The sequence below is a fragment of the Dothidotthia symphoricarpi genome (assembly GCF_010015815.1).
Source record: "Dothidotthia symphoricarpi CBS 119687 unplaced genomic scaffold P153scaffold_18, whole genome shotgun sequence".
Classification (NCBI taxonomy): domain Eukaryota; kingdom Fungi; phylum Ascomycota; class Dothideomycetes; order Pleosporales; family Dothidotthiaceae; genus Dothidotthia; species Dothidotthia symphoricarpi.
In genome coordinates this window covers 412185-437550 of record NW_022985025.1, presented here as the reverse complement: position 1 = coordinate 437550, position 25366 = coordinate 412185, and the positions used below count along the sequence as shown (strand labels likewise).

General features: G+C 51.2%; 13 protein-coding genes across 13 annotated transcripts; 8 read left to right on the top strand and 5 right to left on the bottom strand.

The window, feature by feature from the left end:
- Positions 1–475: 475 nt before the first annotated feature.
- On the top strand, positions 476–1488 carry P153DRAFT_369471 (bola-like protein). Its single transcript, XM_033668786.1, has 2 exons — positions 476–789; positions 1056–1488. Exons 1-2 carry the CDS (start codon positions 493–495, stop codon positions 1218–1220), a joined length of 462 nt encoding a protein of 153 aa, XP_033520509.1. The 5' UTR covers positions 476–492; the 3' UTR covers positions 1221–1488.
- Positions 1460–6519, bottom strand: P153DRAFT_347023 (sister chromatid cohesion and DNA repair protein). The gene is made up of 3 exons (XM_033666148.1): positions 6022–6519; positions 4085–5968; positions 1460–4036 (listed from the first exon to the last, which is right to left on the bottom strand). The coding sequence occupies exons 1-3, from the start codon at positions 6394–6396 to the stop codon at positions 1754–1756; spliced, it is 4542 nt and encodes a 1513-aa protein (XP_033520508.1). The 5' UTR covers positions 6397–6519; the 3' UTR covers positions 1460–1753.
- A 359-nt stretch (positions 6520–6878) lies between these two features.
- P153DRAFT_359781 (HEAT repeat protein-like protein) lies at positions 6879–10104 on the top strand (the record flags this gene model as incomplete). Its single annotated transcript, XM_033666882.1, has 2 exons — positions 6879–6905; positions 6955–10104. The coding sequence occupies 2 exons, from the start codon at positions 6879–6881 to the stop codon at positions 10102–10104; spliced, it is 3177 nt and encodes a 1058-aa protein (XP_033520507.1).
- A 339-nt stretch (positions 10105–10443) lies between these two features.
- On the top strand, positions 10444–11239 carry P153DRAFT_369469 (uncharacterized protein). The gene has a single exon (XM_033668785.1). The coding sequence runs from the start codon at positions 10688–10690 to the stop codon at positions 11162–11164; it is 477 nt and encodes a 158-aa protein (XP_033520506.1). The 5' UTR covers positions 10444–10687; the 3' UTR covers positions 11165–11239.
- Positions 11240–11671: 432 nt separating this feature from the next.
- P153DRAFT_369468 (uncharacterized protein) lies at positions 11672–12266 on the top strand. The gene has a single exon (XM_033668784.1). It carries the CDS (start codon positions 11926–11928, stop codon positions 12166–12168), a length of 243 nt encoding a protein of 80 aa, XP_033520505.1. The 5' UTR covers positions 11672–11925; the 3' UTR covers positions 12169–12266.
- Positions 12165–13234, top strand: P153DRAFT_323159 (uncharacterized protein). Its single transcript, XM_033665197.1, has 3 exons — positions 12165–12266; positions 12376–12538; positions 12645–13234. The coding sequence occupies exons 1-3, from the start codon at positions 12235–12237 to the stop codon at positions 13050–13052; spliced, it is 603 nt and encodes a 200-aa protein (XP_033520504.1). The 5' UTR covers positions 12165–12234; the 3' UTR covers positions 13053–13234.
- A 273-nt stretch (positions 13235–13507) lies between these two features.
- P153DRAFT_378332 (uncharacterized protein) lies at positions 13508–14024 on the bottom strand (the record flags this gene model as incomplete). The annotated part of the gene is made up of 2 exons (XM_033669786.1): positions 13508–13624; positions 13659–14024. 2 exons carry the CDS (start codon positions 14022–14024, stop codon positions 13508–13510), a joined length of 483 nt encoding a protein of 160 aa, XP_033520503.1.
- A 1366-nt stretch (positions 14025–15390) lies between these two features.
- Positions 15391–16739, top strand: P153DRAFT_433906 (uncharacterized protein; the record flags this gene model as incomplete). Its single annotated transcript, XM_033673051.1, has 2 exons — positions 15391–16235; positions 16375–16739. 2 exons carry the CDS (start codon positions 15391–15393, stop codon positions 16400–16402), a joined length of 873 nt encoding a protein of 290 aa, XP_033520501.1. The 3' UTR covers positions 16403–16739.
- Positions 16330–16739, top strand: P153DRAFT_369464 (uncharacterized protein; the record flags this gene model as incomplete). The annotated part of the gene is made up of 1 exon (XM_033668783.1): positions 16330–16739. A coding segment is annotated over exon 1 (262 nt), but the record flags the coding sequence as incomplete, so codon positions are not given.
- Positions 16679–18490, bottom strand: P153DRAFT_369463 (uncharacterized protein). Its single transcript, XM_033668782.1, has 4 exons — positions 18419–18490; positions 17895–18277; positions 17777–17836; positions 16679–17723 (listed from the first exon to the last, which is right to left on the bottom strand). The coding sequence occupies exons 2-4, from the start codon at positions 18089–18091 to the stop codon at positions 17063–17065; spliced, it is 918 nt and encodes a 305-aa protein (XP_033520500.1). The 5' UTR covers positions 18092–18277; positions 18419–18490; the 3' UTR covers positions 16679–17062.
- Positions 18491–19335: 845 nt separating this feature from the next.
- P153DRAFT_369462 (uncharacterized protein) lies at positions 19336–20911 on the bottom strand. Its single transcript, XM_033668781.1, has 4 exons — positions 20614–20911; positions 19905–20444; positions 19715–19850; positions 19336–19653 (listed from the first exon to the last, which is right to left on the bottom strand). Exons 2-4 carry the CDS (start codon positions 20415–20417, stop codon positions 19508–19510), a joined length of 795 nt encoding a protein of 264 aa, XP_033520499.1. The 5' UTR covers positions 20418–20444; positions 20614–20911; the 3' UTR covers positions 19336–19507.
- Positions 20912–21085: 174 nt separating this feature from the next.
- On the top strand, positions 21086–22217 carry P153DRAFT_399569 (uncharacterized protein). The gene is made up of 4 exons (XM_033671741.1): positions 21086–21113; positions 21186–21279; positions 21341–21588; positions 21679–22217. Exons 2-4 carry the CDS (start codon positions 21203–21205, stop codon positions 21753–21755), a joined length of 402 nt encoding a protein of 133 aa, XP_033520498.1. The 5' UTR covers positions 21086–21113; positions 21186–21202; the 3' UTR covers positions 21756–22217.
- Positions 22218–22484: 267 nt separating this feature from the next.
- Positions 22485–24611, bottom strand: P153DRAFT_298009 (YL1-domain-containing protein; the record flags this gene model as incomplete). The annotated part of the gene is made up of 1 exon (XM_033664199.1): positions 22485–24611. One exon carries the CDS (start codon positions 24609–24611, stop codon positions 22485–22487), a length of 2127 nt encoding a protein of 708 aa, XP_033520497.1.
- Positions 24612–25366: the final 755 nt, after the last annotated feature.

The window sequence follows — 25366 nt, the reverse complement described above, 5'->3', positions numbered from 1 at the left end:
GCATCGACGGTACAACGAGGTACTTCGAGGGTACATCTGCGCGGACAGGCAGCGGCTCAGACAGATTTACCCCAGATATGCAAGCCACCACTGAGCGACGCTTAGCGTCAGATACAATTAATTGCGATTTTTTGTTGAGATCGCGAGTATCGCTGGGGTGCTGTCGTAAGATGTCGACCGATTCAACGCGGGGATAATACGGAATGCCATTCCAACAAGCCTAGTGTCGTGTGTGAGTACAATCAGTTTTCGAGTTCAGAAATGACAGAGACAAGATGATCTCTTACTAATCGAGGCACGTGATTGGGTGAAAGAGCTATGACGAAATTGTCGCGAATGAACGCATGGCAGACTTCATTTCGCGTCGACTGTCAACCGTCACCCAACTCAACCAACCAGCTCTAACCGTAAGTATGCGTTCTCTCACTCAATGGATGTACCCCATAGTATTCACTTTCTAACGTCATCCCTTCAGAGCTGCAAACCACCTCAATGGCACCTTCACGAGCCCTCCTCCGCCGCATAGCCCGCGCATCCATACACCCAACTCCACGTCTCCTCTCCACCAGTGCACATACACGAACCCCTCTCACCATACGCTCACAAACATCATCACTGTGTTCACTTTCCGCCCGTCCAACGCCCCCCCTGCTATCGCGACCCTCGTATTCCCCCGCACATCCCACCCGCCCATATTCGCAATCCGCGGAGCCGCCCGACTACCTCAACGAGGCGGAACTGCATGTCTTTAATAAGATAAAAGCGGAGCTAGATCCTGTGAAGCTCGAGGTACGCAACATCTAATTGCCTTATCCAAGCTCTCGTATTCATTGAGTTTGCGGGGTTGCGTGGCCGCACCAATCGAGGGTTGCATGATGTGATGTGAGGTGGTGTGATGGATTGGAAGCGGGATGCGGGGGCAAGAATCTTATCCACGCAATCCACGTCAGCGTCTTCAATGTCGATATGTGAATTGGGATGTGGATGCAGTTTCATCTCGCCATGCATCATCGTCGTCGCGTTTGTCGGAATACATGCTAACGCTCCATGTATAGGTGCAGGATGTAAGCGGTGGCTGCGGATCCATGTATGCGATTGATATAGAGTCACCCAAGTTTAAAGGATTGACGGTCATCAAGCAACACAAGTTGGTGAATAAGGTGCTCGAGGCGGAGATCAAGAGTTGGCATGGTGTGCAGCTGAAGACAAAGGCAGTATGACACATAGGCTTGCTGGTATGAGAATGATGCTAGGGGCTTGTATATAATGTACCACCATTGTATTATACATAGAAAGGAGGCACAGACGTGAGTATATGGCAAGTCAGGGAACTGGACATACATCTCACAGTGTGTAGTCGTTGAACCGTCAACCCAGCGTCAAGAGCACACAAACCCAATAAAACCATATCACGAGAGAACAAAAAGGCAAGGTATATCACAGATTGAATACAATCTCTACCTACGCTGCTAACACCTCCATCACGCCATAAAAACGCTAAATAGTAAAAAGATTCCACGCTCCCATCCGCAATCTTCACACATAAGCAATCTCGCAGGTATCATACTAAACGATAAGCAAAACGTAACATGACAACAGCCGCCTTCCCCACCCAAGACGCCCGAGGTGGCAGTATTCAGAACATACTTTTCGCCACGGATTCACAGGGAGAAGGAAAGCCGGCCCGTACGAGATATACAACAATATCCGCAAGGGGTGAATCGAGAGAAACCAAAGCCTGAGACGGCCGCGATCAGCCTTTCGTGCGGGCACTGCGTCGCGTGCCATTAGCGACCGGGCTTGATGGAGTCGCTGTCTCGTTGGCTTTAGCCTTGCTCTTCGCTGTAGTCTTCGCTGGTCTGGCTGGTAGAGTGGTCTCGGCCTTGCGCTTCTGCGCGACCGGAGACGATTTCGCGCCGTTTGTCGTCTTTGCAGATTTACCCCTTGTAGTTTTTTTCGGGGGCTCGGGTTCTGGCGACGGTTCAGGGGAGGCCTCGGGGTCGGAGAGGTCGGATTCTTCTGCTTCCGCTTCTGCGTCGCCTTCCGGCTCTGTGGTCGGAACGTCTACCACAACAGTCTCCTCGTCTGCCATTTCGACGTCTTCTTCGGGAGCAGGTGATGATTGCTCGTTGGCTTCCGAGGTCTCTGCCTCCTCCTCCTCTTCCTCCTCGGGCTCCTCGGCGCCGACCTGTGCATCTTCCTCGCCGCTTGACACTTCAATGTAGCTCTTGTGCGCAGTACTTTGACGTCCACTCTTACGTCTGGGCTCGCTCGACGGCCTGGCGCGGCCATCCCCATCGCTCTCATCATCGTCGTTGTCAGCCCTCCTCTTCTTCCTGGGTGTCTTGATCGGCCGCTCCCCTTTGACCCTCTTTGTCTTCTCACTCCTGGCCTTCTTGCGTGACTTCTTCTCGTCGCCGTCAGTAGCTCTGCGTTTCTTGCTTCGAATGGCTTTGCGCACGAGCGGTTCTAGCTCGTCTATCAAACCGTCGTCTATCCATTGTTTGTCTGCGATTTCCTGGGCTTGATCGTGGCTCTTGAGCGGTCGGAAGATACCGGACGGCAGTCCTGTTTTCCCTGGCCAAGTTTCCGAGCTCCAACCGTTTTGCTCTGTCCATGCAGTGATGAGCGCATCGGAGAGACTAGACAAGACGTAGAGGTTCTTATCAGCTTGAGGGGAGGGCTCAATACCATCCGCGACACTCTTCACGCGTTGAGCGGCGTGATGGATGAGAGAAATGTTGTCTTTCGTAGCCACACACTTTAGGTAGAACAGGATGTATTCCGACATGAGCTTCAATGTCTCGTCTTCTGTGTCGAAATCGGGATGATGAGCAAGCAGACTCAGTAGCCGGGGAAATATCAGCTCCAGAGTAGTGTCTTTTTGAAGCGCCTTAGCGGCTTGACGTGAACGAATCCATGTCTCAAATCCGATCTTCTCGGTTCTCTCTGGTTCGTATGCGAGGAAGAACAAAATAGCGTAGAACCGAGTTGGAAGCCGGTTCTGACCCAGGTATTTCATAAGCTTGTCAGCAAAACCTTTGCGAACTTGGAAGCAAAGATCGTGCGTAACAAGAGCCAGTTGGTTGAACTGAGCGGGTTTCAAGAGCTTTTCCAAACGCGGGTTGCAGGAAAGTTTGAGAAGAGAGTTGGCCGCAAGGAGTCGTTGACGGTTTTTGTGATCTGCCGGAGTACTATCGTCGTCTGAGCCTTCGCCATTCTCCTTCACTAATCGATTAAGCAAGGCGTATGTGTCCGTCGCAGCTTCATCGATGTTGGATTCGATGGGTAGCGAGCGTAGTCTGTTGACGAGTATCTTGACCGCCCATGCTCTGCCCTGGATATCATCGTCTGGTAGATCCGCCCATGCCTCGTCGGCATTGGCAGTAGTCGAGTGAGGCTTCTGGAGAATTTTCTGAATAGCGATCTCTACAATCGAGTCCATGTCGTCTTCACATTCAGGTTGAGCAAGAAGAACCAACTGGCTTAGCGCTGCCAACTTGGTGAGCCAATGATCACCACCGTACTCAAAGTTCTTGATGCTCTTTGTCAGTATCTCTTTTGCGTGCATCTCCTTCTTGTTATCGCTGTTCATTATGATAGTGATCGCATGCTTGGCGGCTTGGGGAGGCGTGCCGTAGAGTGCGAAGTTCAAAAAGCTCTGGACAAGTTTGCGACTCTCTTTCCCATTCATTGGGATGTCGGTAGGGAATTTCTTTGCAAAGGCGGCGCAAGCCTTGAGATCGTCGACAGCGCCAAGAGGGTTGGGCGTCTTTGCTGTCGGCGACTCGTTCTCAAGCGTCCTGCACAGGTCTTTGACGTGAGTAGAGAAGACCTTGGGGTGCTTTGTGGAGATTGCGTTCAGCAACTCGTGTGCGGTAGTACCCAGCCCTTTGTCGTCAGATCGAGTGTAGTCGATAATAGCAGAAACATGGCTTTTGTTGTAGCAGAGTAAGCTGACACGGTAGAGAAGAGGGTTTAGTGTTTCGAGCATTGATAAGCCGGGCCCGTCCTCAATTCTCTTTCGCAACTCTTTCTAGCTTGAAATTAGCCAGTTAACTTGCAAGTCAGGGTAGGTACTTACAATTGATCTGAAGACTCTCCTGTAGTCGCTTGTTGGGTCCATGCAGAAGCGTATAAGCGTGTATGCACGGCGGTCATGAGCCTTCGCAAACTTCCACAAATCATCCATCACGCGTGCTGAGTTTGGAAGCGTTTTCGCCCAGTAATTGATGAGTCCTTCAAGCTTCTTCTTGGTATCCCTCTCTTCATCGTCCGTGACGCCACCATTATACTCTTCGCAAAACTTTAGAAAGTGCTCCATGAACGTGGACATGCTGACTTGATTGCTCTGTTTAGCAAAAAAAACTTTCTTGGCCTTCTCCTCTAGACCGTGGACGAGTACGAGTTGTCTTTCCGCTCGGATCTTGTCCAATTCTGCCTCTGTATATCCCTGGTCTCCGTTCGCCTGGCTGTCTTTCACGACTTGTGATGCTCCGCTTGCGACGGCCTTTGGCTTCATTGGCGGATAAGCAAGCGGCAACAAAGACTCGTATAGCACGAGGTCGACCTGAACATTGATCTCCAAGTCGTTGACGTAACATGCTTCCAGTATCCGTGACGGTATTGGTCCAAGCAGAGTCTTGACTGTGTCGTCTCCTTCCGCAATGGCACCCGCAGCTACCCCCCAAATCCTTCCAAGAAGTCTCATACTCTCAGAGTGAATGACACTCTTCTTGTCTTTGACTCTATCGGCAAGGTTCGAAAGAATAGACCCTGGTTCCGACATGCTACCGTTACTGCCCAGTTTGCGAACGATGTCGTTGAAATCAAAGCGCTCCACAGCTTGAACAGCCGCTAACCGCACCTTCTCGTCGCTATCGATGAGACACTCGGCGAAGTGCTTGAGGAGCTTCTTTTCCTCTTCTGGATCAAGGCCAATACCACCGGCTGATGTCATTAGTATTCTTCCTACGCCAGTGGTCCATGAGGCGCGAATGACAGCGGATTTGTCATTCTTTCGCTGCAAAAAAGCATGATAAGCAACCGGATGCTGGGTTGGGAAGGAGTTGATAGAGGCAGGTGTCGTGAGAAAATCGAAAGATTTAGCCGCTTCTGAACGTCCAAGGCTCTGCGAGGGATATGCTACAGGGTTCATTTCAGGGAGAGGAGGCGGGCCGGCCGCACCGATTCCTGAGATCATGTCTCCAAAGGTTTCGGTGGCAAGTTGACGTAATTGGACATTCTCGGTGCCCAGCTCATCCTGTAGATGAGGGATGATCTCTTGCAGGACACCAGGGCAGCACTTCCAAAGCTCTCGGAGCAATCTATGGGCCTTGTTCGCCTCGTTGATGTCATCCTCGGAAGGACCCTTAGAAACTTCGTCTTCCGAGTCGGCGCTCCCTGCTCGATGACGCGTCTGGTTCTTGAAGGAGGTTCCAGCATTGGTGAAGTCCACAATAACAGAGCTGAAGTAGTTACCAATCAGGCGAGCCATTTTCTCGGGGTAAGCATTGCAGATGTTCTTGGCCATGTTGTAAGCAGGCGGCGCCTCCTTGCGTCGCAGTGTTGACTGCTTGGCGTCTATTGGCGCATTCTTCTTGCCCTTCGCGGAGCTCCCTAGTGTTATGGGATCAGCCCACAGGAACTGCGCGACAACGACGTCTACGACGTCATGTGTGACGGCCGGCGCTTCATCGATGACGGTGGAGAGGACCTCGGTCATATTATGCTCTACGTTCTTGCTCAGCTCCTCGCCGTTGTCACTCTTTGACGGCCCAGATAGCACATCGAAGCAGGTGGTGAAGAGGGCCGAGGTCAGCTGGTCGGAGCCAGGAATCTCATTTATGAGTAGGATGCTCTTCCACTCGGCGAGCGACCGAAGCACGTACATGTGCTGGCTGTTGTAAGGATGCGAGGGGTCGGCTAGGAGGGGCAGCATCTTGACGATTATGACGGAGAAGATTTCCTGGACGCGTATGTCAGCATTGTCACAGTACATAGTCACGTCGCAGAGCACACCTTCAGCTTGGAGGCGGGGTATGGCGCGTCTGGCGCGAACAGCTTGAGCATGTCAACCACGCAGCAGGCCGTCCACGCGCGCACACCGGCATCCTTGTGCTGCAGGAGGCTCTGGTGAGACAGTTCCTGCGCGATGGGCGCGAGCGACTCCCGGTGTGCCTCCTCTTGATCTATGGTCCGTAGCTCGTCCAGCAACGTCTTCAGTCGCGTCAAGACATCGGCCACGCTGATCTGCTTCCCTGGTCGTCCCACAAGCGACTGTTTGAATCTCAGCTTCTTTAGCCCGTCTTGCTCCTCCTCCTCCTGCTCCTGTTCTTCCTCCTCGACAACTTCCGTCACGGCGGCGGCAGCGCTCCGCCGACTGCGTGGAGCCATGTCGCGTGGTTCGCGTGTGAATTGGCGCGCGGTCGTTGCGCTTATGATATTTTTCAATACAGAGCTGACTGTGCGCGTTGCAAAGCAGTCAACTGGCCAGAGCGGTAATCGAGTTCAATGGCGGCGCGGCGATGATGTCTTGTACTGGGGACCTCGAGGCGTTGAGGGCAGCTGCATTCGACGCGTTAGCTAGCGCGATCTGCACGGGCTAAAAGCTACCTCATCGTTCACCCACCTCTCGACTAAACTAATATTCCACACCAGTCACTAGCAACTCCAATGAACTAGTTGAAACGTACAAACAGGGACAGACCGTGGAAGCTTCCGGCAAGACCGTGACAATTTAGAGCATTCTTGTTCACCACAGTCTTCTTTCTGCCACTGGAGGATCACACGAAGGAGGGAACGAACTTCAGCTACCTTCTCATCTGTCTGTCCTCCATGCCCTCAGTATCCTGTAGGAAATCCATTCGAGACGCAATATGGAGAGGCAACTGGCCTTTCAACGAGTACGCAGCTGATACCGACACTACAATATCCTACTGACATGCATCCCAGCTGAAGCAGCCATGCATCCAACTCTTACAGGTCACTGCGACTCTTGCCCAGAGGCCCACTGCACGAAAGGAGTTGGTTCAGGCGCTCACACATCTTCTCGGCACACTTCGCGACATCACCGCCAAGCCAGGCTCAGTAGATGCCAAGCTTGCTGAATATGCTTTTGTTCCTGTATCGCAGGTTCTCCGCGTCTCTCGACAAGTTCCGGTTCGCGCCCTAGAGCTCTGTCTCGAATGTATCTCAACTCTCCTCCGCACGGGCTGGGGCGGAGGTCTTGAGCCTGCTTTGTCTGGGCAACTTCTCATTCTTTTCACATTTTTAGCCAAGCCCTCTTCCGCAGAAAATGGAATCGCTGCGACCTCAGAAGAACTTCAGGCTATGTCATTTCAATGCATGGCCGAACTGCTAAGTGAAACGTCTCGCACCAGCCAAGGGAAACAAGCCATCACAGACACGGTTAACGTACCAGCACTGGGGGAGGCTGTACTCACAATGCTCGACAGTCTGACCGAGAGTCATTCCAACAGTGTCAAATTCAAATCCGTGACGGCTTTGATGGCGCTGAACGATGCCATTGTCGACGATGACGCTCTCGCTAGCTTTCTTCCCAAGATGGTGTCTTCCCTGACCAAAGTATTGACTCCAAGCAGTAGTAGTCGGGCAGGTTTTCGAGTCATAGAGCTCAGTCTACATATGATGGCTTCTTTGTTGTCACGGCTTCTTAGCGATCGAAAAACGAAGGACTTGCCCAACGAGGCTCCGGCACAAGATTCTGATCAAGGCATCAATATGTCGCGGTCATCGGCGTGGCTACAAGCTACGGCTGCCCAAATCAAGATTGCCATGGCTAACGTCTTCAAGCTGCGGAACCACGACAAGTCAGAGGTTCGAAGGGCACTTCTAGCGTTATGTCTCTGTGTCATACAGGAGTGCCGGACGTCACTGTCTATATGTACCGGTATGGCCGTCGAAACTGTCATCAGTCTCGCTGGCCGGGATGGCTCGCAAGACACAGTCGAAAAAGATTTGAAGGCATTGCTCGCTTCAGATCAAAAGCTCTCTGACCTCTTGCGTGAAAGCCTTCATGGTTGGGTTGTCTCTCTCCCTCGAGTCATGCAGTCAAAAGATGATCACGGCCGACGACACATCATCCACCAGATCTCAGTCACAATACGATTATTTGAACAGAATCAGGCGATCATTGACGATAGACTGGCCGATAGTCTTCGCGATGGTATATCTATCATATTCACAGACTCCAGAGGCGTGGAGGATGTCACCCAGTCAAAGTCAGATGCCATTACCGAGAAAAGCTTGGTGCTGACTCCTGCAAAAAGTTCATCTTTTCCATCACTGAAATTACGCCTTAAAGGTCAGGAAGACATGATGGCTGAGTTTAAGCTGCTGGTGCACGAGCTCGCGGGATCAGACTCGGCCTTGACGGTTGTGCAAAGTCTAGTTGGGACGCTCGACATTGGGTCTCAAGAGATGCAATTGGGCAGCTTCTGGATCTCAGTCAATCTTCTCCAAGACTTAACAACCACAAATCTATCTTTTGATGACTTTATCGATATGGGAACACCTAGCTTACGAGAAGAGCTTCTAGACGATCTTTACGCTCATTCAGTAACCATACTCAACCAGCGGGACACTGAGACAAACTTGCCCTGGCATTTCTATGCGCTAGCTCTTGAGACTGTCGCCCTGCAGGCACGGCGATACAAAGCCGAATTTCGGGCTGAGCTGAGTGAGATTCTATATCCAGTACTCCACTATCTCGGCAGCTCAAACATAGCACTTCGGGATCATGCACTCACATGTTTGAACATCCTATCAGAAGCATCCGGATACTCCAGTGCCAGCGAGCTTGTGATCGAAAACGTTGATTATATAGTCAATGCAGTAGGCTTGAAACTCGCCATGGGAGATGTCTCACCCCAGGCCCCTCAGGTATTATTGATGATGATGAGACTATGCGGTCCGTCTTTGTTGCCGTATTTGGACGACGTCGTTGGTAGTATCTTCGATGCGCTGGAAAGGTATCATGGGTACCCGAAGCTTGCAGAACTCCTGTTTTCTGTCTTGAAGGGAATGACAGAGGAAGGTGTCAAAGCACCACAGCTTGCTATTGCTGCAGGCGACAAAGTCAACCAGAATCGATTCAACCAGAATGGGGTCACCATAGCAGATGTTGTCGAAACACTCAAGAAAATGGATGTTGAGACTCGCAGGAGAGAGAGAGAAGATGAAGAACAATCCAAAACTCCCTTCCCTGAGCAGCCTTGGAAAGAAACTTTCTCAATAGATTCCGAAGAGAACCACGACCACGACCCAACCGATGAGGCAGAGCAACCCACCGATACACCAGAACTCCCTCCCCCTGCTCCACGAACGTTCGAAATTTTGCTCACAATTTCGAAACTCACACAACATTATCTCACGTCAACTTCATCAAGTCTGCGAAATTCTCTCCTCTCTCTTCTCAGGACTACGATTCCTGCACTGGCAAAACATGAAAACTCCTTCTTGCCGCTCATCAACACACTTTGGCCAGTTCTACTCCCACGTTTGCAAGACGAAGAAGCGTACATCGTGTCCAACGCACTGGAGATTGTCGCCTTGATGTGCGAGCACGCTGGCGACTTCATGAGAAGTCGTATTGATGACGCCTGGGATATTTTGACGAAAGTGCATCGTCGCACCAAACAACGAACGGACAATCGCATCAGCAGTGGCAAACTGATATCCACATCTACGAACCTCTCTCGTGTGGAGACTGGCATGAGCGCATTATCCATGGACCCAATCTCCAGATCCGATTCCTTTCGACCAGAAATGTACGTCGATGCGCCCACACGCATGATCTGGAACAGTCTTGTGGGTCTGCTGTGCGCAATCGCCCAACACGTGGTGGTCCGGGATGAGCGATTCGACGAGATACTGAACGTATTAGATCCAGTACTAGACAGAATCGATGTGCGCCAGGCGCTAGAGTACAGCAACGCAGATGCAGTTTGGCTACGTCTGTACAAGAAGAGCAAGCAGAACTTCCCTCAAACATCCACCAAGTCTATCAATTTGGCCGAAACATCACCATCTGTCGGCAAATTACCTGTTGGCAGACCCCATTGGGACTTCGTGCGACTTTGACCTCTGCGATAGAGTCAGCAAGTGCTGTTGGTGTTGGTGGATAGATCATAAACCAGGCTGTTGGCAAGCTTTGTCTTTTCCTTCCCATACCAGAGGAAGTAAAACATGCATGTTTGCGAACTTGGTAGCGAATCGGTGCACCCGGTACACGCTATCGGTTTGCTCGCTAGACAAGTCAAACACACGCCAACAGCTTCCCGCAATACCAACAACAACGATGGAGCGCGAGCGCAAGTTGGTCAGCAATTCAAGACCGATCCATATTCAAGATGTCAGGGATAACCGTCGCTGGGTGTCATCAAATCGGAACGCTGGTTCTTAAGGATGAACAACTTTCTTCAGTGGTTAAATCAATATCACGCTCGCCATGAGCTTCTACATCTTATCTGACAACGATATCTAAACTTTTCAGTGCTACATCGTCCTCTGCACCACTCGATAATATCCAGCCAGGCCCAACGCGACACACAGGCTCAGAGCGACTCTTCAGTATCAACCGCATCTACACTTTCTACGTTACACTGAGGATAAATCCACGAATACTTTTGAGATCAAGTCCATCACGCCACATACTCCTGTGTAGATGTGCTACCACGAGTACACAACCTTCGCCCTCTGCTCCTGCAAAGCCATCCATTCCCGCCCATGCACCAAATGCGACGACCCTCTCATGATCATTTACTGCCCTGACTACAGAGTCCTGGAGACGCAAGACTACGGGACATGTGAGAAACACCACATAGGTACACCGGGATGTACACTCCAAAGATTAGATGAGCAACCATCGGAACACGACCAATGCATTCGCCGTACCCTGGAGGATTGGTCAGAGTTACCCGACTCTGCTATTCAAAATAGTTTGTTACGATCCCCTTCTGTAGCAGAGAAGACGAACTCGGACCGCACGTCGATTTATCAGACTGTTCCGGGGGCGGAGCAAGATGTGAGGAGTGGGAAGAATCGCGATGAGGCTGTTATTGTCAAGTACAATCCAAAGACAAGGGAGTTTGAGAGGCCTATGAAGCGGAGGAGGAATGGTGATGGTGCGCTGGGAGCCTGAGGTAATAGTGTTTGTTGTATTGTACAATGTCGAATTTCAATAGCGATGCAGCGGATTCAGCGTCATATTACGAAGCATTCTTGATAAGCGTTGGTAATCTTGTTCTCCGTATTGCTTTTCTTGACTGCTGCATATGCGTGCTGAGCGATCGATCCAACGTGATCGAACAAGGACCAACCAGCGCATACAGTAAACGGGCAAACCACGACACGGATATCCCCGTTTGTCCGGTCCTGGTCCGCGTATTCTAGAAGCTTTCGGCGCATCGGCAGCAACGACGTTAGGACCTGCAGAACCTCGGAAAGAGATAGTCACGAGGTCTACAACATCGCGTGCTCTTAGTGAGCATGGCATCGAACGTCGATAACAAAAAAACAAGCAAGAGAGAATAAGGGCTTCAAGTTACGCGCACACACAGCTCCACATGCATTGAAAACTTCAACAAAGGAATTTTTCTTCTACAGTCCAAGAGCACAGCGACGACACCACCACCTCACCATCCTATGACAGCAACCCGCTCCACCGTCTTCCGCTGCTTAGCGAGCCGCATGATCCGCACTCCCCCCGCATGCACACATGCACATGCACATCCCAACGCTTGTCCACAAGCCTCATAATCCCACCCTCCATAATGTACACCGCACCCCAAAATCTTGCTCCTGCCCACGTCCATCCTGCTGTATTTCAAAGCCACTGCACAACTTCCAGGATGCGTACAACGTGGAGCAATCAAGCGGCAGCAGGACAGCCGCAACGTCACGATGCATGCGCGGATGACGCATCCGCAACTTCCCGGAGCTAAAAGTCAAGGTGTGAACAACGCGTTCTGGCGTTCTGGCCCTGCTTCTGCGCGTGTGCTTTCGGCCAACGTCCGGCGACGTGGCTCACGCGCACTTACAAAAGCGCCTTTGTCTACTGTTTTGGAGTCGTGCTCGCTGACGTTGACGTTATTGTTGCTTTGCTGCTGGTTTTTGATACGTACCCTCACGACCTGCACGTCTTGAAATCTCCAAAGCTTGACCTGGACTTGGATTTGATTTGATTTGATTGGGCTGGACTAGACAGTAGCCATGGAGTTCTCAAAAGAGCAGAGGCAGACGAGGTATGTCATATTAGTTGTTCCAGGTTATTCGAGCATGTTTGTCTATGCAAATCGAGTGTCAGAGAACGCAACACAGGTTCAAAAGAGCAACGCTGATCTGTTTGAGAAGATTCCTAGCCGTCCTCCTCCCCGTACTCACGCTCTCGACGCATCTTCTACTTTGCACATCCTTCGCGCTGCCTGACAACGACCCAACTCGTGCATTCTGGTCGTTCGTATATAATGTGCTCGCAGCGAGCGCAAGCATATTGGGGTTGATAGGCGCGGTTCGGGTGAGCATCTCCTGCTTTGCGTACATATCCATGTCCGATGCTTTCGTCCGAACACAAGCTGGACCAACGATGGATTTTTGGGATTGAAGCTGACGTACAACTGCAGTTCATACCCAGACTCGTGTCCGCATATATCTTTTTTCACACGACCACGCTGTCTTTCGTGACACTCGCGCTCGTCAATATCATCATACCTTTCGATTTTCAACTTCTGAACCCGATGCTTCCAAGGCAACAAGTGGACGCGGTTTCGTTGTGTCGTGACCTCGATGCCGGTCTTGGATGGGATGACGAGTGGTTAACGAAATGCTCGACCACCTTCCATCTTGTGAAGTTATGTGTCGCCTGGGGCGGCTTATTTTTGATGACAGCGCAGTTCTGGGCGTTGATCACTGTTCGGAATTGGGGACAAGAAGTACGGCGTCAGCAGATGAGTGGAAATACGGATGTTGAGAAAGCTGGCTTGATGGACGAACGATGCGAGTCTATGAACGACGAAAAGATATGGTCCTGAAATAGAGATCAAATGAAATGAACGCCATGCATCAATATCATGTGCCACGCTTGTAACTGAAGAAGCTTTGAAACAACAGAGTTCAGACTAAGTCTTGCGTTGAAGCTGGACAGTATCACCCGCGAGTTGCTGCGGACGGCTGGTCACCGAACAACTTTTGGTTTCGGCTTCATCATTTGATTCATGCTCCTCAAAGTGAACTGGCAGATTGATGATGGTATCCTCGTCTGTGGCGCCTGTCTCTGGGTCAGCAAAAAGCGCTATCGTACGCCACCACAGCTTTGATCGGACGTCTCTAAGAGTCCAGTACTAACCAGCGTCCCAGCACGTCTCCCTGACGAAGAGTCGAAAGTCACGCGCTGCTGGCGGGGCTGACACGTTGTCATCCGCTGCCTCCTTCCAGAATACAAACCGCTTGCACTCCGTTTTGTTGTTCAAATACCGAGTATAGGTCCTCACAGATCTAAACGAGCAACTGTCGCAACGACAGTCGCATTTGGCCCAACCCTGAATGGCTCCACAATGCATGCACATTTCATCCATGTGGCCCACCCACTCGTTCTTCCCGTTAGCTTCAGTATGAATGATTCGCGCGAGGCGCCCAACATGCCAGGAACAAAGGCGATGCGGGAGCTCGACAACATCTGTCTGTTGGGCATCTTCCGTGAGAGATATGGGCGCGCAAGCTGGGCTGCTCGACGAATGAAATAAGCTGGTGGGATAGACCTGTTTACATAGAATGCAGCGACGGTGGGTAGATGTTGCGCTGGGGCGCGCGAGGTAGGTTCGAAATGCGAGACGCGCACAATTTGTGAGTGTGGTATTCTTGAGGCGCGGCGCAAGAGGTAGTGTGTCGTTCAGGATCGGATGAGTGAGCTTTAGGGCTAAGATGCCATCTGGAGGGAGGTGATCAGAAACCTCAAGAATGAGTTCTGGGGGTAAACTAAGAAGTGATATGGAATAAGAAGCCATGCTTGGTAGTCGGGACGACAGGATGTGAATATTTAGGTGACGACGTTAGTGGTAGATAGGGCAAAATCTAGGTTGCTTTGTGGTACTGTGAAATCTTGTGAGAGGCGGTCTAAGTTTCGCAGAACGATCAGGGCGTTTGTTGTAGCCGTTGCCGTGTTGCCCAGGAAAGGAAGCCACGTTCACAGTCCACATTCCTGGGCGCAGTCCGTGTTTGTCTAATGTGATGAGGCGTCGGGTGATGTTTTGTTGTGAATGAATCCGGTCCATGGTGCTGTATGAAAGGTAGTGTTTCAGGTTTTGTGGTCATTGTCCTCCAGGGGTATTGAGGCACGGGTATGCATGTTGGACGCCTCACAGCGGGTGTACGTGCTGTGTTAGACGCCTCACAACGGGCGTACGTGCTGTGTTGGACGCCTTACAAAGAAAGTACCTGCTGAGACAGAAGGACAGTTGCAAGGGTCAAATAGACTTGGCATTTGGGGCAGTGATCAAACGGCTTTTTTTGGTGATGACGGGCGTGTGATGGTGTGAACGGGAGGTGGCATGACCAGAAACAGAAAGCTCGTCATACGTACCGAAGTATGACCAGGTGTGAAGCAGTCAATACAGAGCATAAAATTGAGTTTGGAGGAACAAAGTACAGCCTTTAGCGCTGCGGTCAACGACATTAAGTTTGTCTCGAAGTCAAAACCGGCTTGGAGAAATATGTTTTCACAGGGTGGCTACAAATAGTAAGGATCACTTTGTTGACAGGGTATGTTTGTAACCGAGAAACGTTGATCTCGATGCCAAAGACTTCACGTAAATTGCCTCCCGAATTTGGTAGATCAAAAGTTTCACCGTCTGGATCAGTCCGAGCGCAAGTCTTTTGTCATTTAAAAACGTCAGTGACGGTCAGAGTAGATATAATACCATTTCACTAATTGATTAAAATCCCGAACGTTATATTCAGGCACCTTTCGATCGTGTCCGCTCCAAACCTATTATACATCAAGTGAGATACTGCACTGAAGAAGAACATAAACGCCTGCAATATGTTATCCGATCTTCCGAATCGACATGTTCCAGGCACATATATTCAAAGCCCTCACATATACTCAGTGAAAGGCTGGTGTTCGTCTAGAATCTGTCCTCCCAATACACACCTTTTCTTTCGAGCATTGTGTGTGCACAGAGCTCGATGTCGCAATACAGTTATGTCAACATTGTCAGATAAGTTTTTCCCCCATAACTGGCTGGATTTGCATATATATTGTTCCTCAACCCTTTTCAGACAAACCCAAACATAATCGTACAACATTCACCCCTTCCATTCAGGCAGCTTAACCAAGAAACACACGAAGACTGGATAACTTCCAAATTCAAAATGGCCCAACCATATATAATCATGGATATGCTAAGCAACCCACCATATGCGTTAACTATCGAAATGTTCCTCGCCGCAGGTATGGCGTTGGACGATGATGCAGGAAAGGGCGAATACAACACGAACTCGGCGCTGTACACTACCTTCGATAATATGATGTATGAACTAAGGCATCGTGGTATCGACCCTTGGGAGTGGATTGAAGGTAGTGTGTCCGAAGAAATGCGAAACACACGCTTCATCCAGCGTCTGTCGAATCAGTTCCCACCCGCCAATATGGATAACGAGAACGACAAAGACTACGAAGATTCTGAAGACTCCGGAGACTCTGGAGACTCTGAAGACTCTGAAGAGAACGAACACAATGAATATGACGAAGACATTGAAGACGAACTAACAGATCTGATGATGGATATCCAAGTTAACCCAACCGAGTTCAATTGGGACCCAAATGCTCTGAAGTTCACAGTGGCGGACTTCGTCAAAACGTGCGTGTCGGTCAGCTTCCTACCCGAGGTACCAACCACCCTACAGACAGACCAAGCCTGTTGTCCTTTCTTCGCAATGCTTGGCCACTTGGTAAAGAAGAAAATTTCCATTTCCGAATTTCTGTCTGGTAATATCTCAAAGGAGAAAGAAGACTACCCGGTAATCGTTTTTCTGTTGAATCACCCGAACCCGAAGACCATAGTTACCGAAGCGATAAAGAAGTTTTGGCCTGATTGGTACCTGCATTCCCCACAACTCTTCCTGGAGTTCACCCTCACGGAGTTCCATAACGCCGTCTACGATATGCATGATGAGAAAATGAACGGGGGGACCGGGGAAGGGATCGCCAATGTAGAGTATATTCTCACGTCGTTGCGAGAGCGAGGTGCTGACATTCCCACCTACATAGGTACCTTGATGACACTTCAAATATGGCCCGACTCTGTAGATATCTTGTTCGACTTATTTTGCATCTTTGATGTGTTGTTGTCGAAGGGCAATGAACCTATACCGTCAATCATAGCTGCTCTGCACGCATACTATGACCAGATGTCAGCGGGCATTGTTAGTCCGTTTTTAAACCACGAACAAGCAGTCGGGTTTGTGAATAATCTCCAAAAGGTCACCATCTCCAGCATCGCTCCCGAGGACATGAAATGCCCTTTTTGCTGGAACATCTACGGTCAAGTTGACGAAGAAGGCGCTAATAACGACCCCGTACTCACGCCGTGTGGACATCTATACGGGCGAGATTGTCTGGTACAGGTGTTGGAGAGTAGTCGTCTATGCCCAATGTGCCGTTCTGACATGATCTAACTAGATGATGGACTTGAAGTAACACCGTCAGGGCTTAGCCTAGTGGATTGGAGGCTGAAGTAGGTTACCGTTTTAGGCGATTAGGGAAAGGTTTAGGTGAAATGTAGGACGTAATATATTCTATGCGCATCATTATGACCATGTGGTTCCGTTTCTAACAGTATACCTCCCGCTATCACAAACCGTCCAGTGTAAACCAATCCAAACTTTTAGCTATCGAGATGCCCTGGTAACACCTAGGTCCTGCCGAGTGCTACGCCAGCATAGCGGGCCGCATCAAGTGCTCACCCATGCATTACAAATGGTATCCAAAAAAAACGGGCCCTAAAACGCTCGGCCCATGAAACAATGTAAGTTGATGCCTGCATTAACGTGTTTTCGAAGCCAACAGTCGTCCCAAACTCCCGTTGGCAGGCGACATCGAAGGAACAGGTGACTTTGCATAGACAAGTTCACCTTCGATCGTGCTTGCTGACGTCCTGGATATCGGCGGTGCCTTGTACGAGTATTGCTTCGGACTTGAGGGAGCGGTCAATGGCGTCACAAGATCTATCGACTTCGATGCATACGACGAAGTATGTGGGTTTGTCCTTGGTGGCAGCGGTCGCGTGGTAGCAGATGTGTACGGTGTGTACGGGAGCGAAAAGCTGTATGATGAAGTCGGTGTATGTGACAGGGAAGGCGCAGCACCAAAGCTAAATTGGGACGTTGAGGTAGAACTGTAGTGAGGTCGCACAGGTCGTGTGGTCTCAGGTGAATATGTAGACGACTGGAATTGACGGAGATATCGCGATGCCTCTGAATCTAGGCGTTGGGATTTCTCGTCGCTTGGTGTAGTGTTATCGTCGGAAAGATCGTCCGAGAATGCACATGATGATCGTTTTGAATGCGACTGAGTAGGCGAACGTTGCGGAATTATGTCACGAAATTGGAAGTCGTCAAATGTGAAGTTGGCGAAGGGGGTTGTCGGGGGTGAATAATGATCATATGAATATGTCAAGCTCTTCTCTGTATCCTTCTTTTTGCAGCTATACGTATAAATTAGTATTCATGTTGCACATTTCAACAAGTAACAACATACCTTTCAGAGCAATACAATACAGCATTGCTGGGAGTAACTATTTGTTTTTCGCAGACAGTGCTACACGTAAAGTCAGCATGCATCGACTGACAGGGCTGTAGATAGGTGTTTAGCGTACCAGTAATTCAGAAAACTGACGGCCATTGCTTCCTCCTCGTCACTTTCTAGGAGGTCCTTCGGAAGATCGACTTTGCGACTGCCCTTGCTGCCGTGGGATGATGATCGTTTTGATAAAGGCGCGGGCTTCGTTGGCTTTGCGTGAGCTGGCAGTGCCCTTTTCGCGTGATTTGACGAATGACGAACGTGATGAGCCATTCTGGGAATGGAGGCCGGTGAACTTTAAAGGCCTCGCTGGAAATGGCGCACGGGCGTCGAGAGGGATTTGTTACAGGTTGGAGCGTTCGCAAAGAAGCGGTGACACAGCCCGGTGTATTTGCTGTAAGTGCTGATATGACGAAAGGACGTGCGTGCTTTTTTGTACGGGTTCCTTATCTGGACTTCCTGCAACTATGATTAGCTCAAATTATTCGGTACCTTTTTGACCTCCGGCGGGATGCAATCTGACATGAGACGATCGAGCCAGTAGGATAAATAAAGAAGCCAGGTGATGCAACGAATAAAGTAACGAGGAGGCAAGCTTACAACAACTGACAGGGCAGGTGCGACGTCGTATGAAAAAGAGACAGCCTTGCAGTAACACCCGGGATCGACAAGGACTGCGGGAGCGATAAGGCTGGTATGAGCTTGTGTATGTGAGATAACCAGAGCCGAGTGTTTCCTTGAATTGAACGGCAATCGTCGGCGTGTGAATGGTGTCTGGATATTAAGACGATGTCACTTGCTTTGCGGAGGGACTGCGTGCAATAAGTAGTGAAGATCCCGGCGTCAGCGAAGAAGCTCTAGAACACGGTTGACGACAACGGTCTAATGAATATAGGTGGGTTATCGTTACGCGTGTGGGGATGATTCGTGATTGCAGTGCAGCACGCCATTTTTGGCTGAGTCTTTAACACATCCCCCACTCGCGTACCCACCATGGTGTGCCTTGTTCCGACCTTGAATCCATCATGGTGCCTTGAATTGAGTTTGCTCTACCAGTAATAGGAAGCCAATCGGAATCAGAGTACGCACTGGTTTCTGTCCTCCATAGTGTTTCGCATGACGGCTGCCTTGCTCGACGAATCGTAGTCGTGGAGGCTACCATCGATCCTCGATCGAAGTTTGGTTTAGGGTGCAAGGGTACGACATGGCGTACGCGGAGCGACCCACCCGAGTGCGTATCAGTATCTGTAACACGATCACGTCTTGTATCGCGAACTTGTGCTGCACAATGAAGCCATATGGCGAGCGTGTCACATTCCCTCCGGGAATAAAGCGTTTTCCTTTGACACCACGCAAAAGCAACTCACAAATGTGCATATCATGCTAGAACTTTCGCTGGTCAGATCAACCCAGTTTGAACTTCATGGCTCCGAGTTCGCACTTTGTGCATCGTGACTATCCGCATAAAATGACAATGCACGCGAAGACGCAAGTCATTTTTCTATAGAGTAACAGACCCCAAATAGCACCCAACGATGTTGCTCAATCACGAGCACTTACTGTTTCGCATATTCTGCCCCCTGAAGATCCCGACTGACTACTCCAGAGTCAATACTGCATGCAGCAGTTTGCAGCACTAAAAAGGGTAGTAGCCATGGTTCAATCTGACAGGTGCATACTGACAGATCTTCAGACGGCAAATGGATCCTCAGCAGCGTGCTGCCTGGCGATGCGCCAGATTTGGATCGGGGCTGACGATGAATAAAATGGCCCCTCCTGCATATGTTCAGGAACCGGTGAGACGTCGATGCGTTCAGAACTAAAGCTGTTCCGCTCTACCCCACAAAAAGTCAGTCACAACGCACTGATTTCGTAAGAGGACGTGGAGAGACCCACTACACGCGTTCAAGAAAGTCTCGAACGTCTGCTCGTTGCGTATCGGTGCTGATATGAGCACTTGGAGTGCTGAGTTCATGTCAAAGAAACTCCCTAGCGTTGTTACCAGTCGCAGGATGACAGATTTGTCGTATGTCTGTTCTTGATTAGAAAATCGATCCTCGAGAATCCACACATGACGAGGGCTTACGACGTCTGCACCCAGTAAAATATCCGGTGCGTCCATTCCATAATCCTCTGAGAAGGACGCGGTATCAATCGGCCACCCCCACTTGAGAGCCGCAGTCCGGACTGGGCACCGTGATGAAGCGTCGAGACCATTCAGGAAAAGATTCGTATTAATAGCATCGACGACACCCTCATCGCCGTCTGTGGCAACTATGCCAGAAGCTCCAAGGTACTTGGCACATAGGATAGAGAGCATCCCCGTTCCTGCACCCAACTCGAATACCTTCCTTCCTTGAACCATCGAACATCCATTCTCAGAGGCAAGATATGACCCAAGGACCAGTGAAGGTTCCCAAGTTCTTAGTCCGGTAGTCCCGGACGAAGAGATAACGGACCGTGCTTCGAGGAGCGTCACTGTACGTTCGTCCGAGGTACTGCCGTCAGTTGGGTGGAGAGGGTAGGTGTACGTCACAAACGCCTTCTGCTGTGCGGAGTCGGCCTCGGAAGGGATATTGGAGATGAGAAGTGAAGACATGGCAGACATGAGATCATCTGAGACTTCCTGTTTACGACCAGAACAACATCAGTCAATGGTTGGGAGAAACGGGGCGGTGATTGAATAGGCGGCCAAGCAGACTTGTCATTTTTCTAGTAGCTGCTATTCGAGCACCAGATGAGCGAGTAGTTCGATATGATGAAGCAGATTGCTGCGAAGAAAAAGGAAATCGTACATCCTCCTCTGGGTCTTCAATTGACCTCTCCAGCTTCGATATAATAAGCTTGAGAACCCTGAGCTGGTAGCGCTCGGGTGGTGGTGACTTTACTCCTCCAGGATCGAACAGATTGACAAACATCCAGGACTGAACATCAGGCGCCATCAAGACTCTACCACTTGGCCATCGTAACTGTGATGGTTCCACGAGCTGGAAGTACTGACGTTGCAGCACTCGCAGCTGTGATAATGTGTCCGCGTCGATTTCCATACCGTCCTAATGTTGAAGACGAAAAATTTAATAGAGATGGCCTGATCTCAAGTCGCAGTTGCTTTGCTTATGTTGTGTCAAAGTAAAGTTGATGATGGCGCTTACCTAATGTGTGCAGCGGGGCGTCTTGGCAGTCGGCTAAGCGAGAGCTGCACATCCAATTTTGCTAGCCATTACTGTCGACGACAACATCCTGCGGCCAACTAACACCACAGCAAACCGACTGTAGCAGGATCGAGTTCCGTCAAGTACGTTTGCACGCCACGCCTGCGCCCTCCCGAGTCTTCGACTGCACCTACTGACGCGAGTACCGCCTCCAGGTCGAAAAGTCCTCAACATGGCCGATTCCCAAGTCACCCTGCGCACGCGCAAGTTCATTCGCAACCCCCTCCTCGGTCGTCGCCAGATGGTCGTGTAAGTGCACGAAACACCGGGCATACAATTGCGAAGGACTCGGTCTGACGGTCACGTATAGCGATGTCCTCCACCCCAACCGCGCCAACGTCTCCAAGGACGAGCTCCGTGGCAAGCTTGGCGAGCTGTACAAGGCGAAGAAGGAGGATGTTTCCGTCTTCGGCTTCAAGACACACTTCGGTGGCGGCAAGAGCACCGGCTTCGCTCTCGTCTACGACAGCAACGAGGCCATGAAGAAGTTCGAGCCCCGCTACAGGCTAGTCAGATACGGCATGGCCACCAAGGTCGAGAAGGCCTCCAGGCAGCAGCGTACGTCTCCCTCGAATACCTGCACGTCGATGGCGAATTGGCTATGGGCATGGGCGCTTGGGTGAAAGATGTATACTGACTCGGGAACAGGCAAGCAGCGCAAGAACAGGATGAAGACGTTCCGGGGCACAGCCAAGACCAAGGGCGGCAAGAAGGACAAGAAATAAGCGGGTGCATCATAACGATGACTACGAAGGTCACGGTCGGAGTGGAATGGCGGGTTCTCTGGAACTGGTTCGCCTGGTCTTTCATCACGGTGGACTCGGAGTCTCAGCGGGCATCGGCATCGTGTACAACTACGAACGCCTGAAAAACTCTTGCGGATAGGAACAGCAAGATGGGTGGCGTTTGAGATTCATTGTCTGCTAACCCTCAATGCATATCATGGACCTTTCAATTCTTTACGAATTTGCCGCTTTGGATGATTTATCAACTTTTCTTTAACCATTTGCTCTCTCCGTCTTAATCACGCACATTTCACAACCTATGCTTGCGACTTTGTCCCTTTCCCCACACGATACCATGGTCTGGAAACGCGCGCTTGTCGACCCCTACCCCCTATCGTTCTTTATCAAAACCTGCAACGTGTGGTGATACTTTCTATGTCCTCACTCCCAGATCGATCTCTCAGACAACCACACTATTAAATCCGGATGTCTGCAACCATTGTTTTTCTACATACCTAGTATATAAGACGAGCATAACGGAGGCGTTTCCGATAACATTTCTGACCAATTCCAATGCGCCAACAGCAAGACGTCACGTCGCGAACACAATATGTGGACATGTAACTAACTTTTTTTGATCTTGCCAGTGAGAATATTATTATACTCCATGTACAGCTAACCAACTGTTGTACAACATACCATCCAAAACGCTCATCATATCTGTCCAACTCACGTCCCAGCAACATCCTCCACTTTCACAACAGCGGGACCCCGCCGCGCACTCTCTGACGCAGCATCAACCACAGGCATCTGCGACGGCGCAGACGCAGGCGCCGGCGTAGGTGTAGGCGCAAGTGCCGGCATAGGCGGCGGCCCCATCCTCCTCATTTCCAAGAACCTCCTCGGCACGCCCGCCGCAGGCGGCATACCCAAAAACCCCTTACCGCCCATACTCTCGAGCGGCTTCGCCCTGCCACCAACATAGCATCCCAAATCGCCGCTCCAGACAAAGCCACCCCCTACCACGCCCCTCAGCACGCCAAACGCCCTCGCATCCCTATACGCGATGCCCGTCTCAGGATCCCTGTACCTAGCAACCTTGTTCGTGATTTCGCAGTGCACGACTTTTGGGCGGAGGGCGGCGTCGCGCTCCGCAGCGGCTTTTTTGCTGACGGGCTTGACGAGCATGACGTTTACGAATGTGGATGCGTCGGCGGGGGACCAGTGGAAGAGGGTTGTGCAGAGGTGGATGAGGGCGGTGCGGTCTTTGTCTTTTGTGAGCGAGGCGGTGGATTTGTAGCGTGAGGAGGAGGGTGGGGCGTCGAGGTCTGGGAAGGAGGATAGGATGAGGAGGTTGCGGAGGGCGCGGCGGATTTGCTTCTTGCGTGGGGGAGGCGCGGGGAGGAGCGGCTTTTGGAAGGAGGAGAGTACTGATGAGTGGGTGGCGGTGGGGTCTTGCGTGAGGAGGGGGTCGCTGAGGGAGGGGTGCGGATGGGGGTGTGTGAAGGGGAGTTGGGGTGCGTTGTAGGGATTGTAGGAGGAGGCTGCGGAGAAGGGGTTTGGTGGGAGGTCGGAAGGTGTGGATTGGGGTTGCTGAGCTTGAGCGTATTGGTCGATGCCGTAGAGGAAGGAGTCTTGGTTTTGTGGGGGCGTGAACATGATGCTGCTGGGGTAGGGCATGCTGTGGGAGCCCATGAAGATGTCTCCGCCCATGAAGACGTCGCCGCCAATTGCCTGCGATGCTGGAGTCCATGGCTGCTGAGATGATGATTGCTGCGGTGGCAACGAGGTTGGTATCGAAGGTATGGATGGTGGGTTTGTAGAAGTTTGGTATTGGTTCATAGGGCCGTTGGGGACTGCCTCGTCGACGGGTTGCTCAGCGGATTCGGCTGTGACGGTTTCTGAGTCCGTCGCAGTGAGGTTCCTGTTGAGTTTGTCTTCCAGGTGTTCAAGTGAGGGTGCATCTTTCCCCGTGTATTTGAGCTTGTCGTCTACATAGATGGCAGGTCCGCTGTAGTACCGAATGAACGGCCCGTCGATCTGTCGATTCTTCAGGGCGTCAATCTTAGCTTGTCTGTCGGCAGCCCGCGCCTCTTCCGCCTCTTCCCACCTGTGCAACGTCTTTTTGTTCACTCGTTCGTTTCGTGCAGCTTCAGCAAGTCTCTCTGCCTGGGTCAAGGGCTTTGGCTCGTCCTTTGCCTTTCGAGCCTCGGCGGCCTTCATCATGGCCAGGGTATCATCTCGTCTCTTGTCCTTCTCCTTCAGCTTAGTCAGGGTAGACTCTTTGTTTGCAATGGTCTGTTTCCGCGAAGATGCTCGAACGGGTCCATCTTCTTCGGTGGGTATCCAGGATGCCCTCTCGGATTTCTTCTTGGGTCGCGGTGGAGGGGCCATCGAAGGCGACTGCGCGTGCACACCATCGAGCTTGACCCTCTTTCGTGAGGCGGCAGCCATTCGCGCGGCAGCAAAGGGATTTGTAACTGCTTTGCGCTTCTTGGTCTGCTCCTGGCGCTCCACCTTGCGCAGCTCTTTTTCGCCTGTTTCGTCGTCATCGCCGCCCCCATCTTCCTCTTCCGAAGACGAAGAGTCCAGGTTGTAGTCCTCTTGCTCGTTCGCATCTTCGCCCTTGAAGTCTTCCTCGTTCGGCGCGTCCTCCCATTCCTCGCCCCAATCCTCTTCCTCCTCTGCCGACTTGGCGAGCAGGATGGACATGCGATTGCCTGCATTGGATCTCCTGGCCCGTGACGTGACCATGAGGTCGACAGGCGCCTCGGGTTCGCTTTCGTCTTCAGAAGTCCCATCCTCCTCATGATGATCAAACGGCGGAGGATCATCCCCATCCACATCCACGTCCATTCTCTCCCCATTCTCAGGCGACATGACGGGCGGGCGGGCGTTAGGGCGAGATGCGGGGCAGGTGCAAGTAAGGCGATTAGATGGTGTGGCAGGGCAAGGGTCGACTGTGCGGCAGAGCAGTGCGGCAGCAGTCAAGGGTTGTGGAACACCTTCTGGAAGTCTTCCATAGAAATGCCGGTTACGCGTTGTGCCTGACAGCTGTGGCGCCGGATTCACTACGCGTTGTAGGTGCAGAAGATCATGCAACAGGCGAGGCTGTCACATCGAAGACGTGCACGCGCCCGCCAGACGAGAATGACGCGCCGGCCGAATAAAAGCAACGTCCGTGTCAACGGAGATCTTTCGTCTCGAGTGCCGACACTGAAACTTAGCGCAGGCCTCAGATTGATAACGGTTTTCAAGGCGACTTGACGATACGGCATGAACTGGCATCTGTTTGAGGCATTCTTCTGGAAGATCATGTTTCAATTGCGATAGAACATACGTACTCTCGAAATGCCGTCTGAGACAAACTCTACCTAACCTGCTGCATGCACTCTGTGATACCAGAGAACCGGTTCCCGTCACGGGGTTGGTCGGACAGCTCTCAGAGCCTAGAAAAAAAGCACAGCAATTCCCATGCAGGAGGGCACGGTATTGTCACTTGGATCTAGCGATGCAAGTCCAATCAGGACACGTAGCACCAGAGTCCACGTCAGACTCGACGAGGACGGAGTAAAGGGCTCCCTCGGCGCGCCTCTGGTGTTTCAGAAACG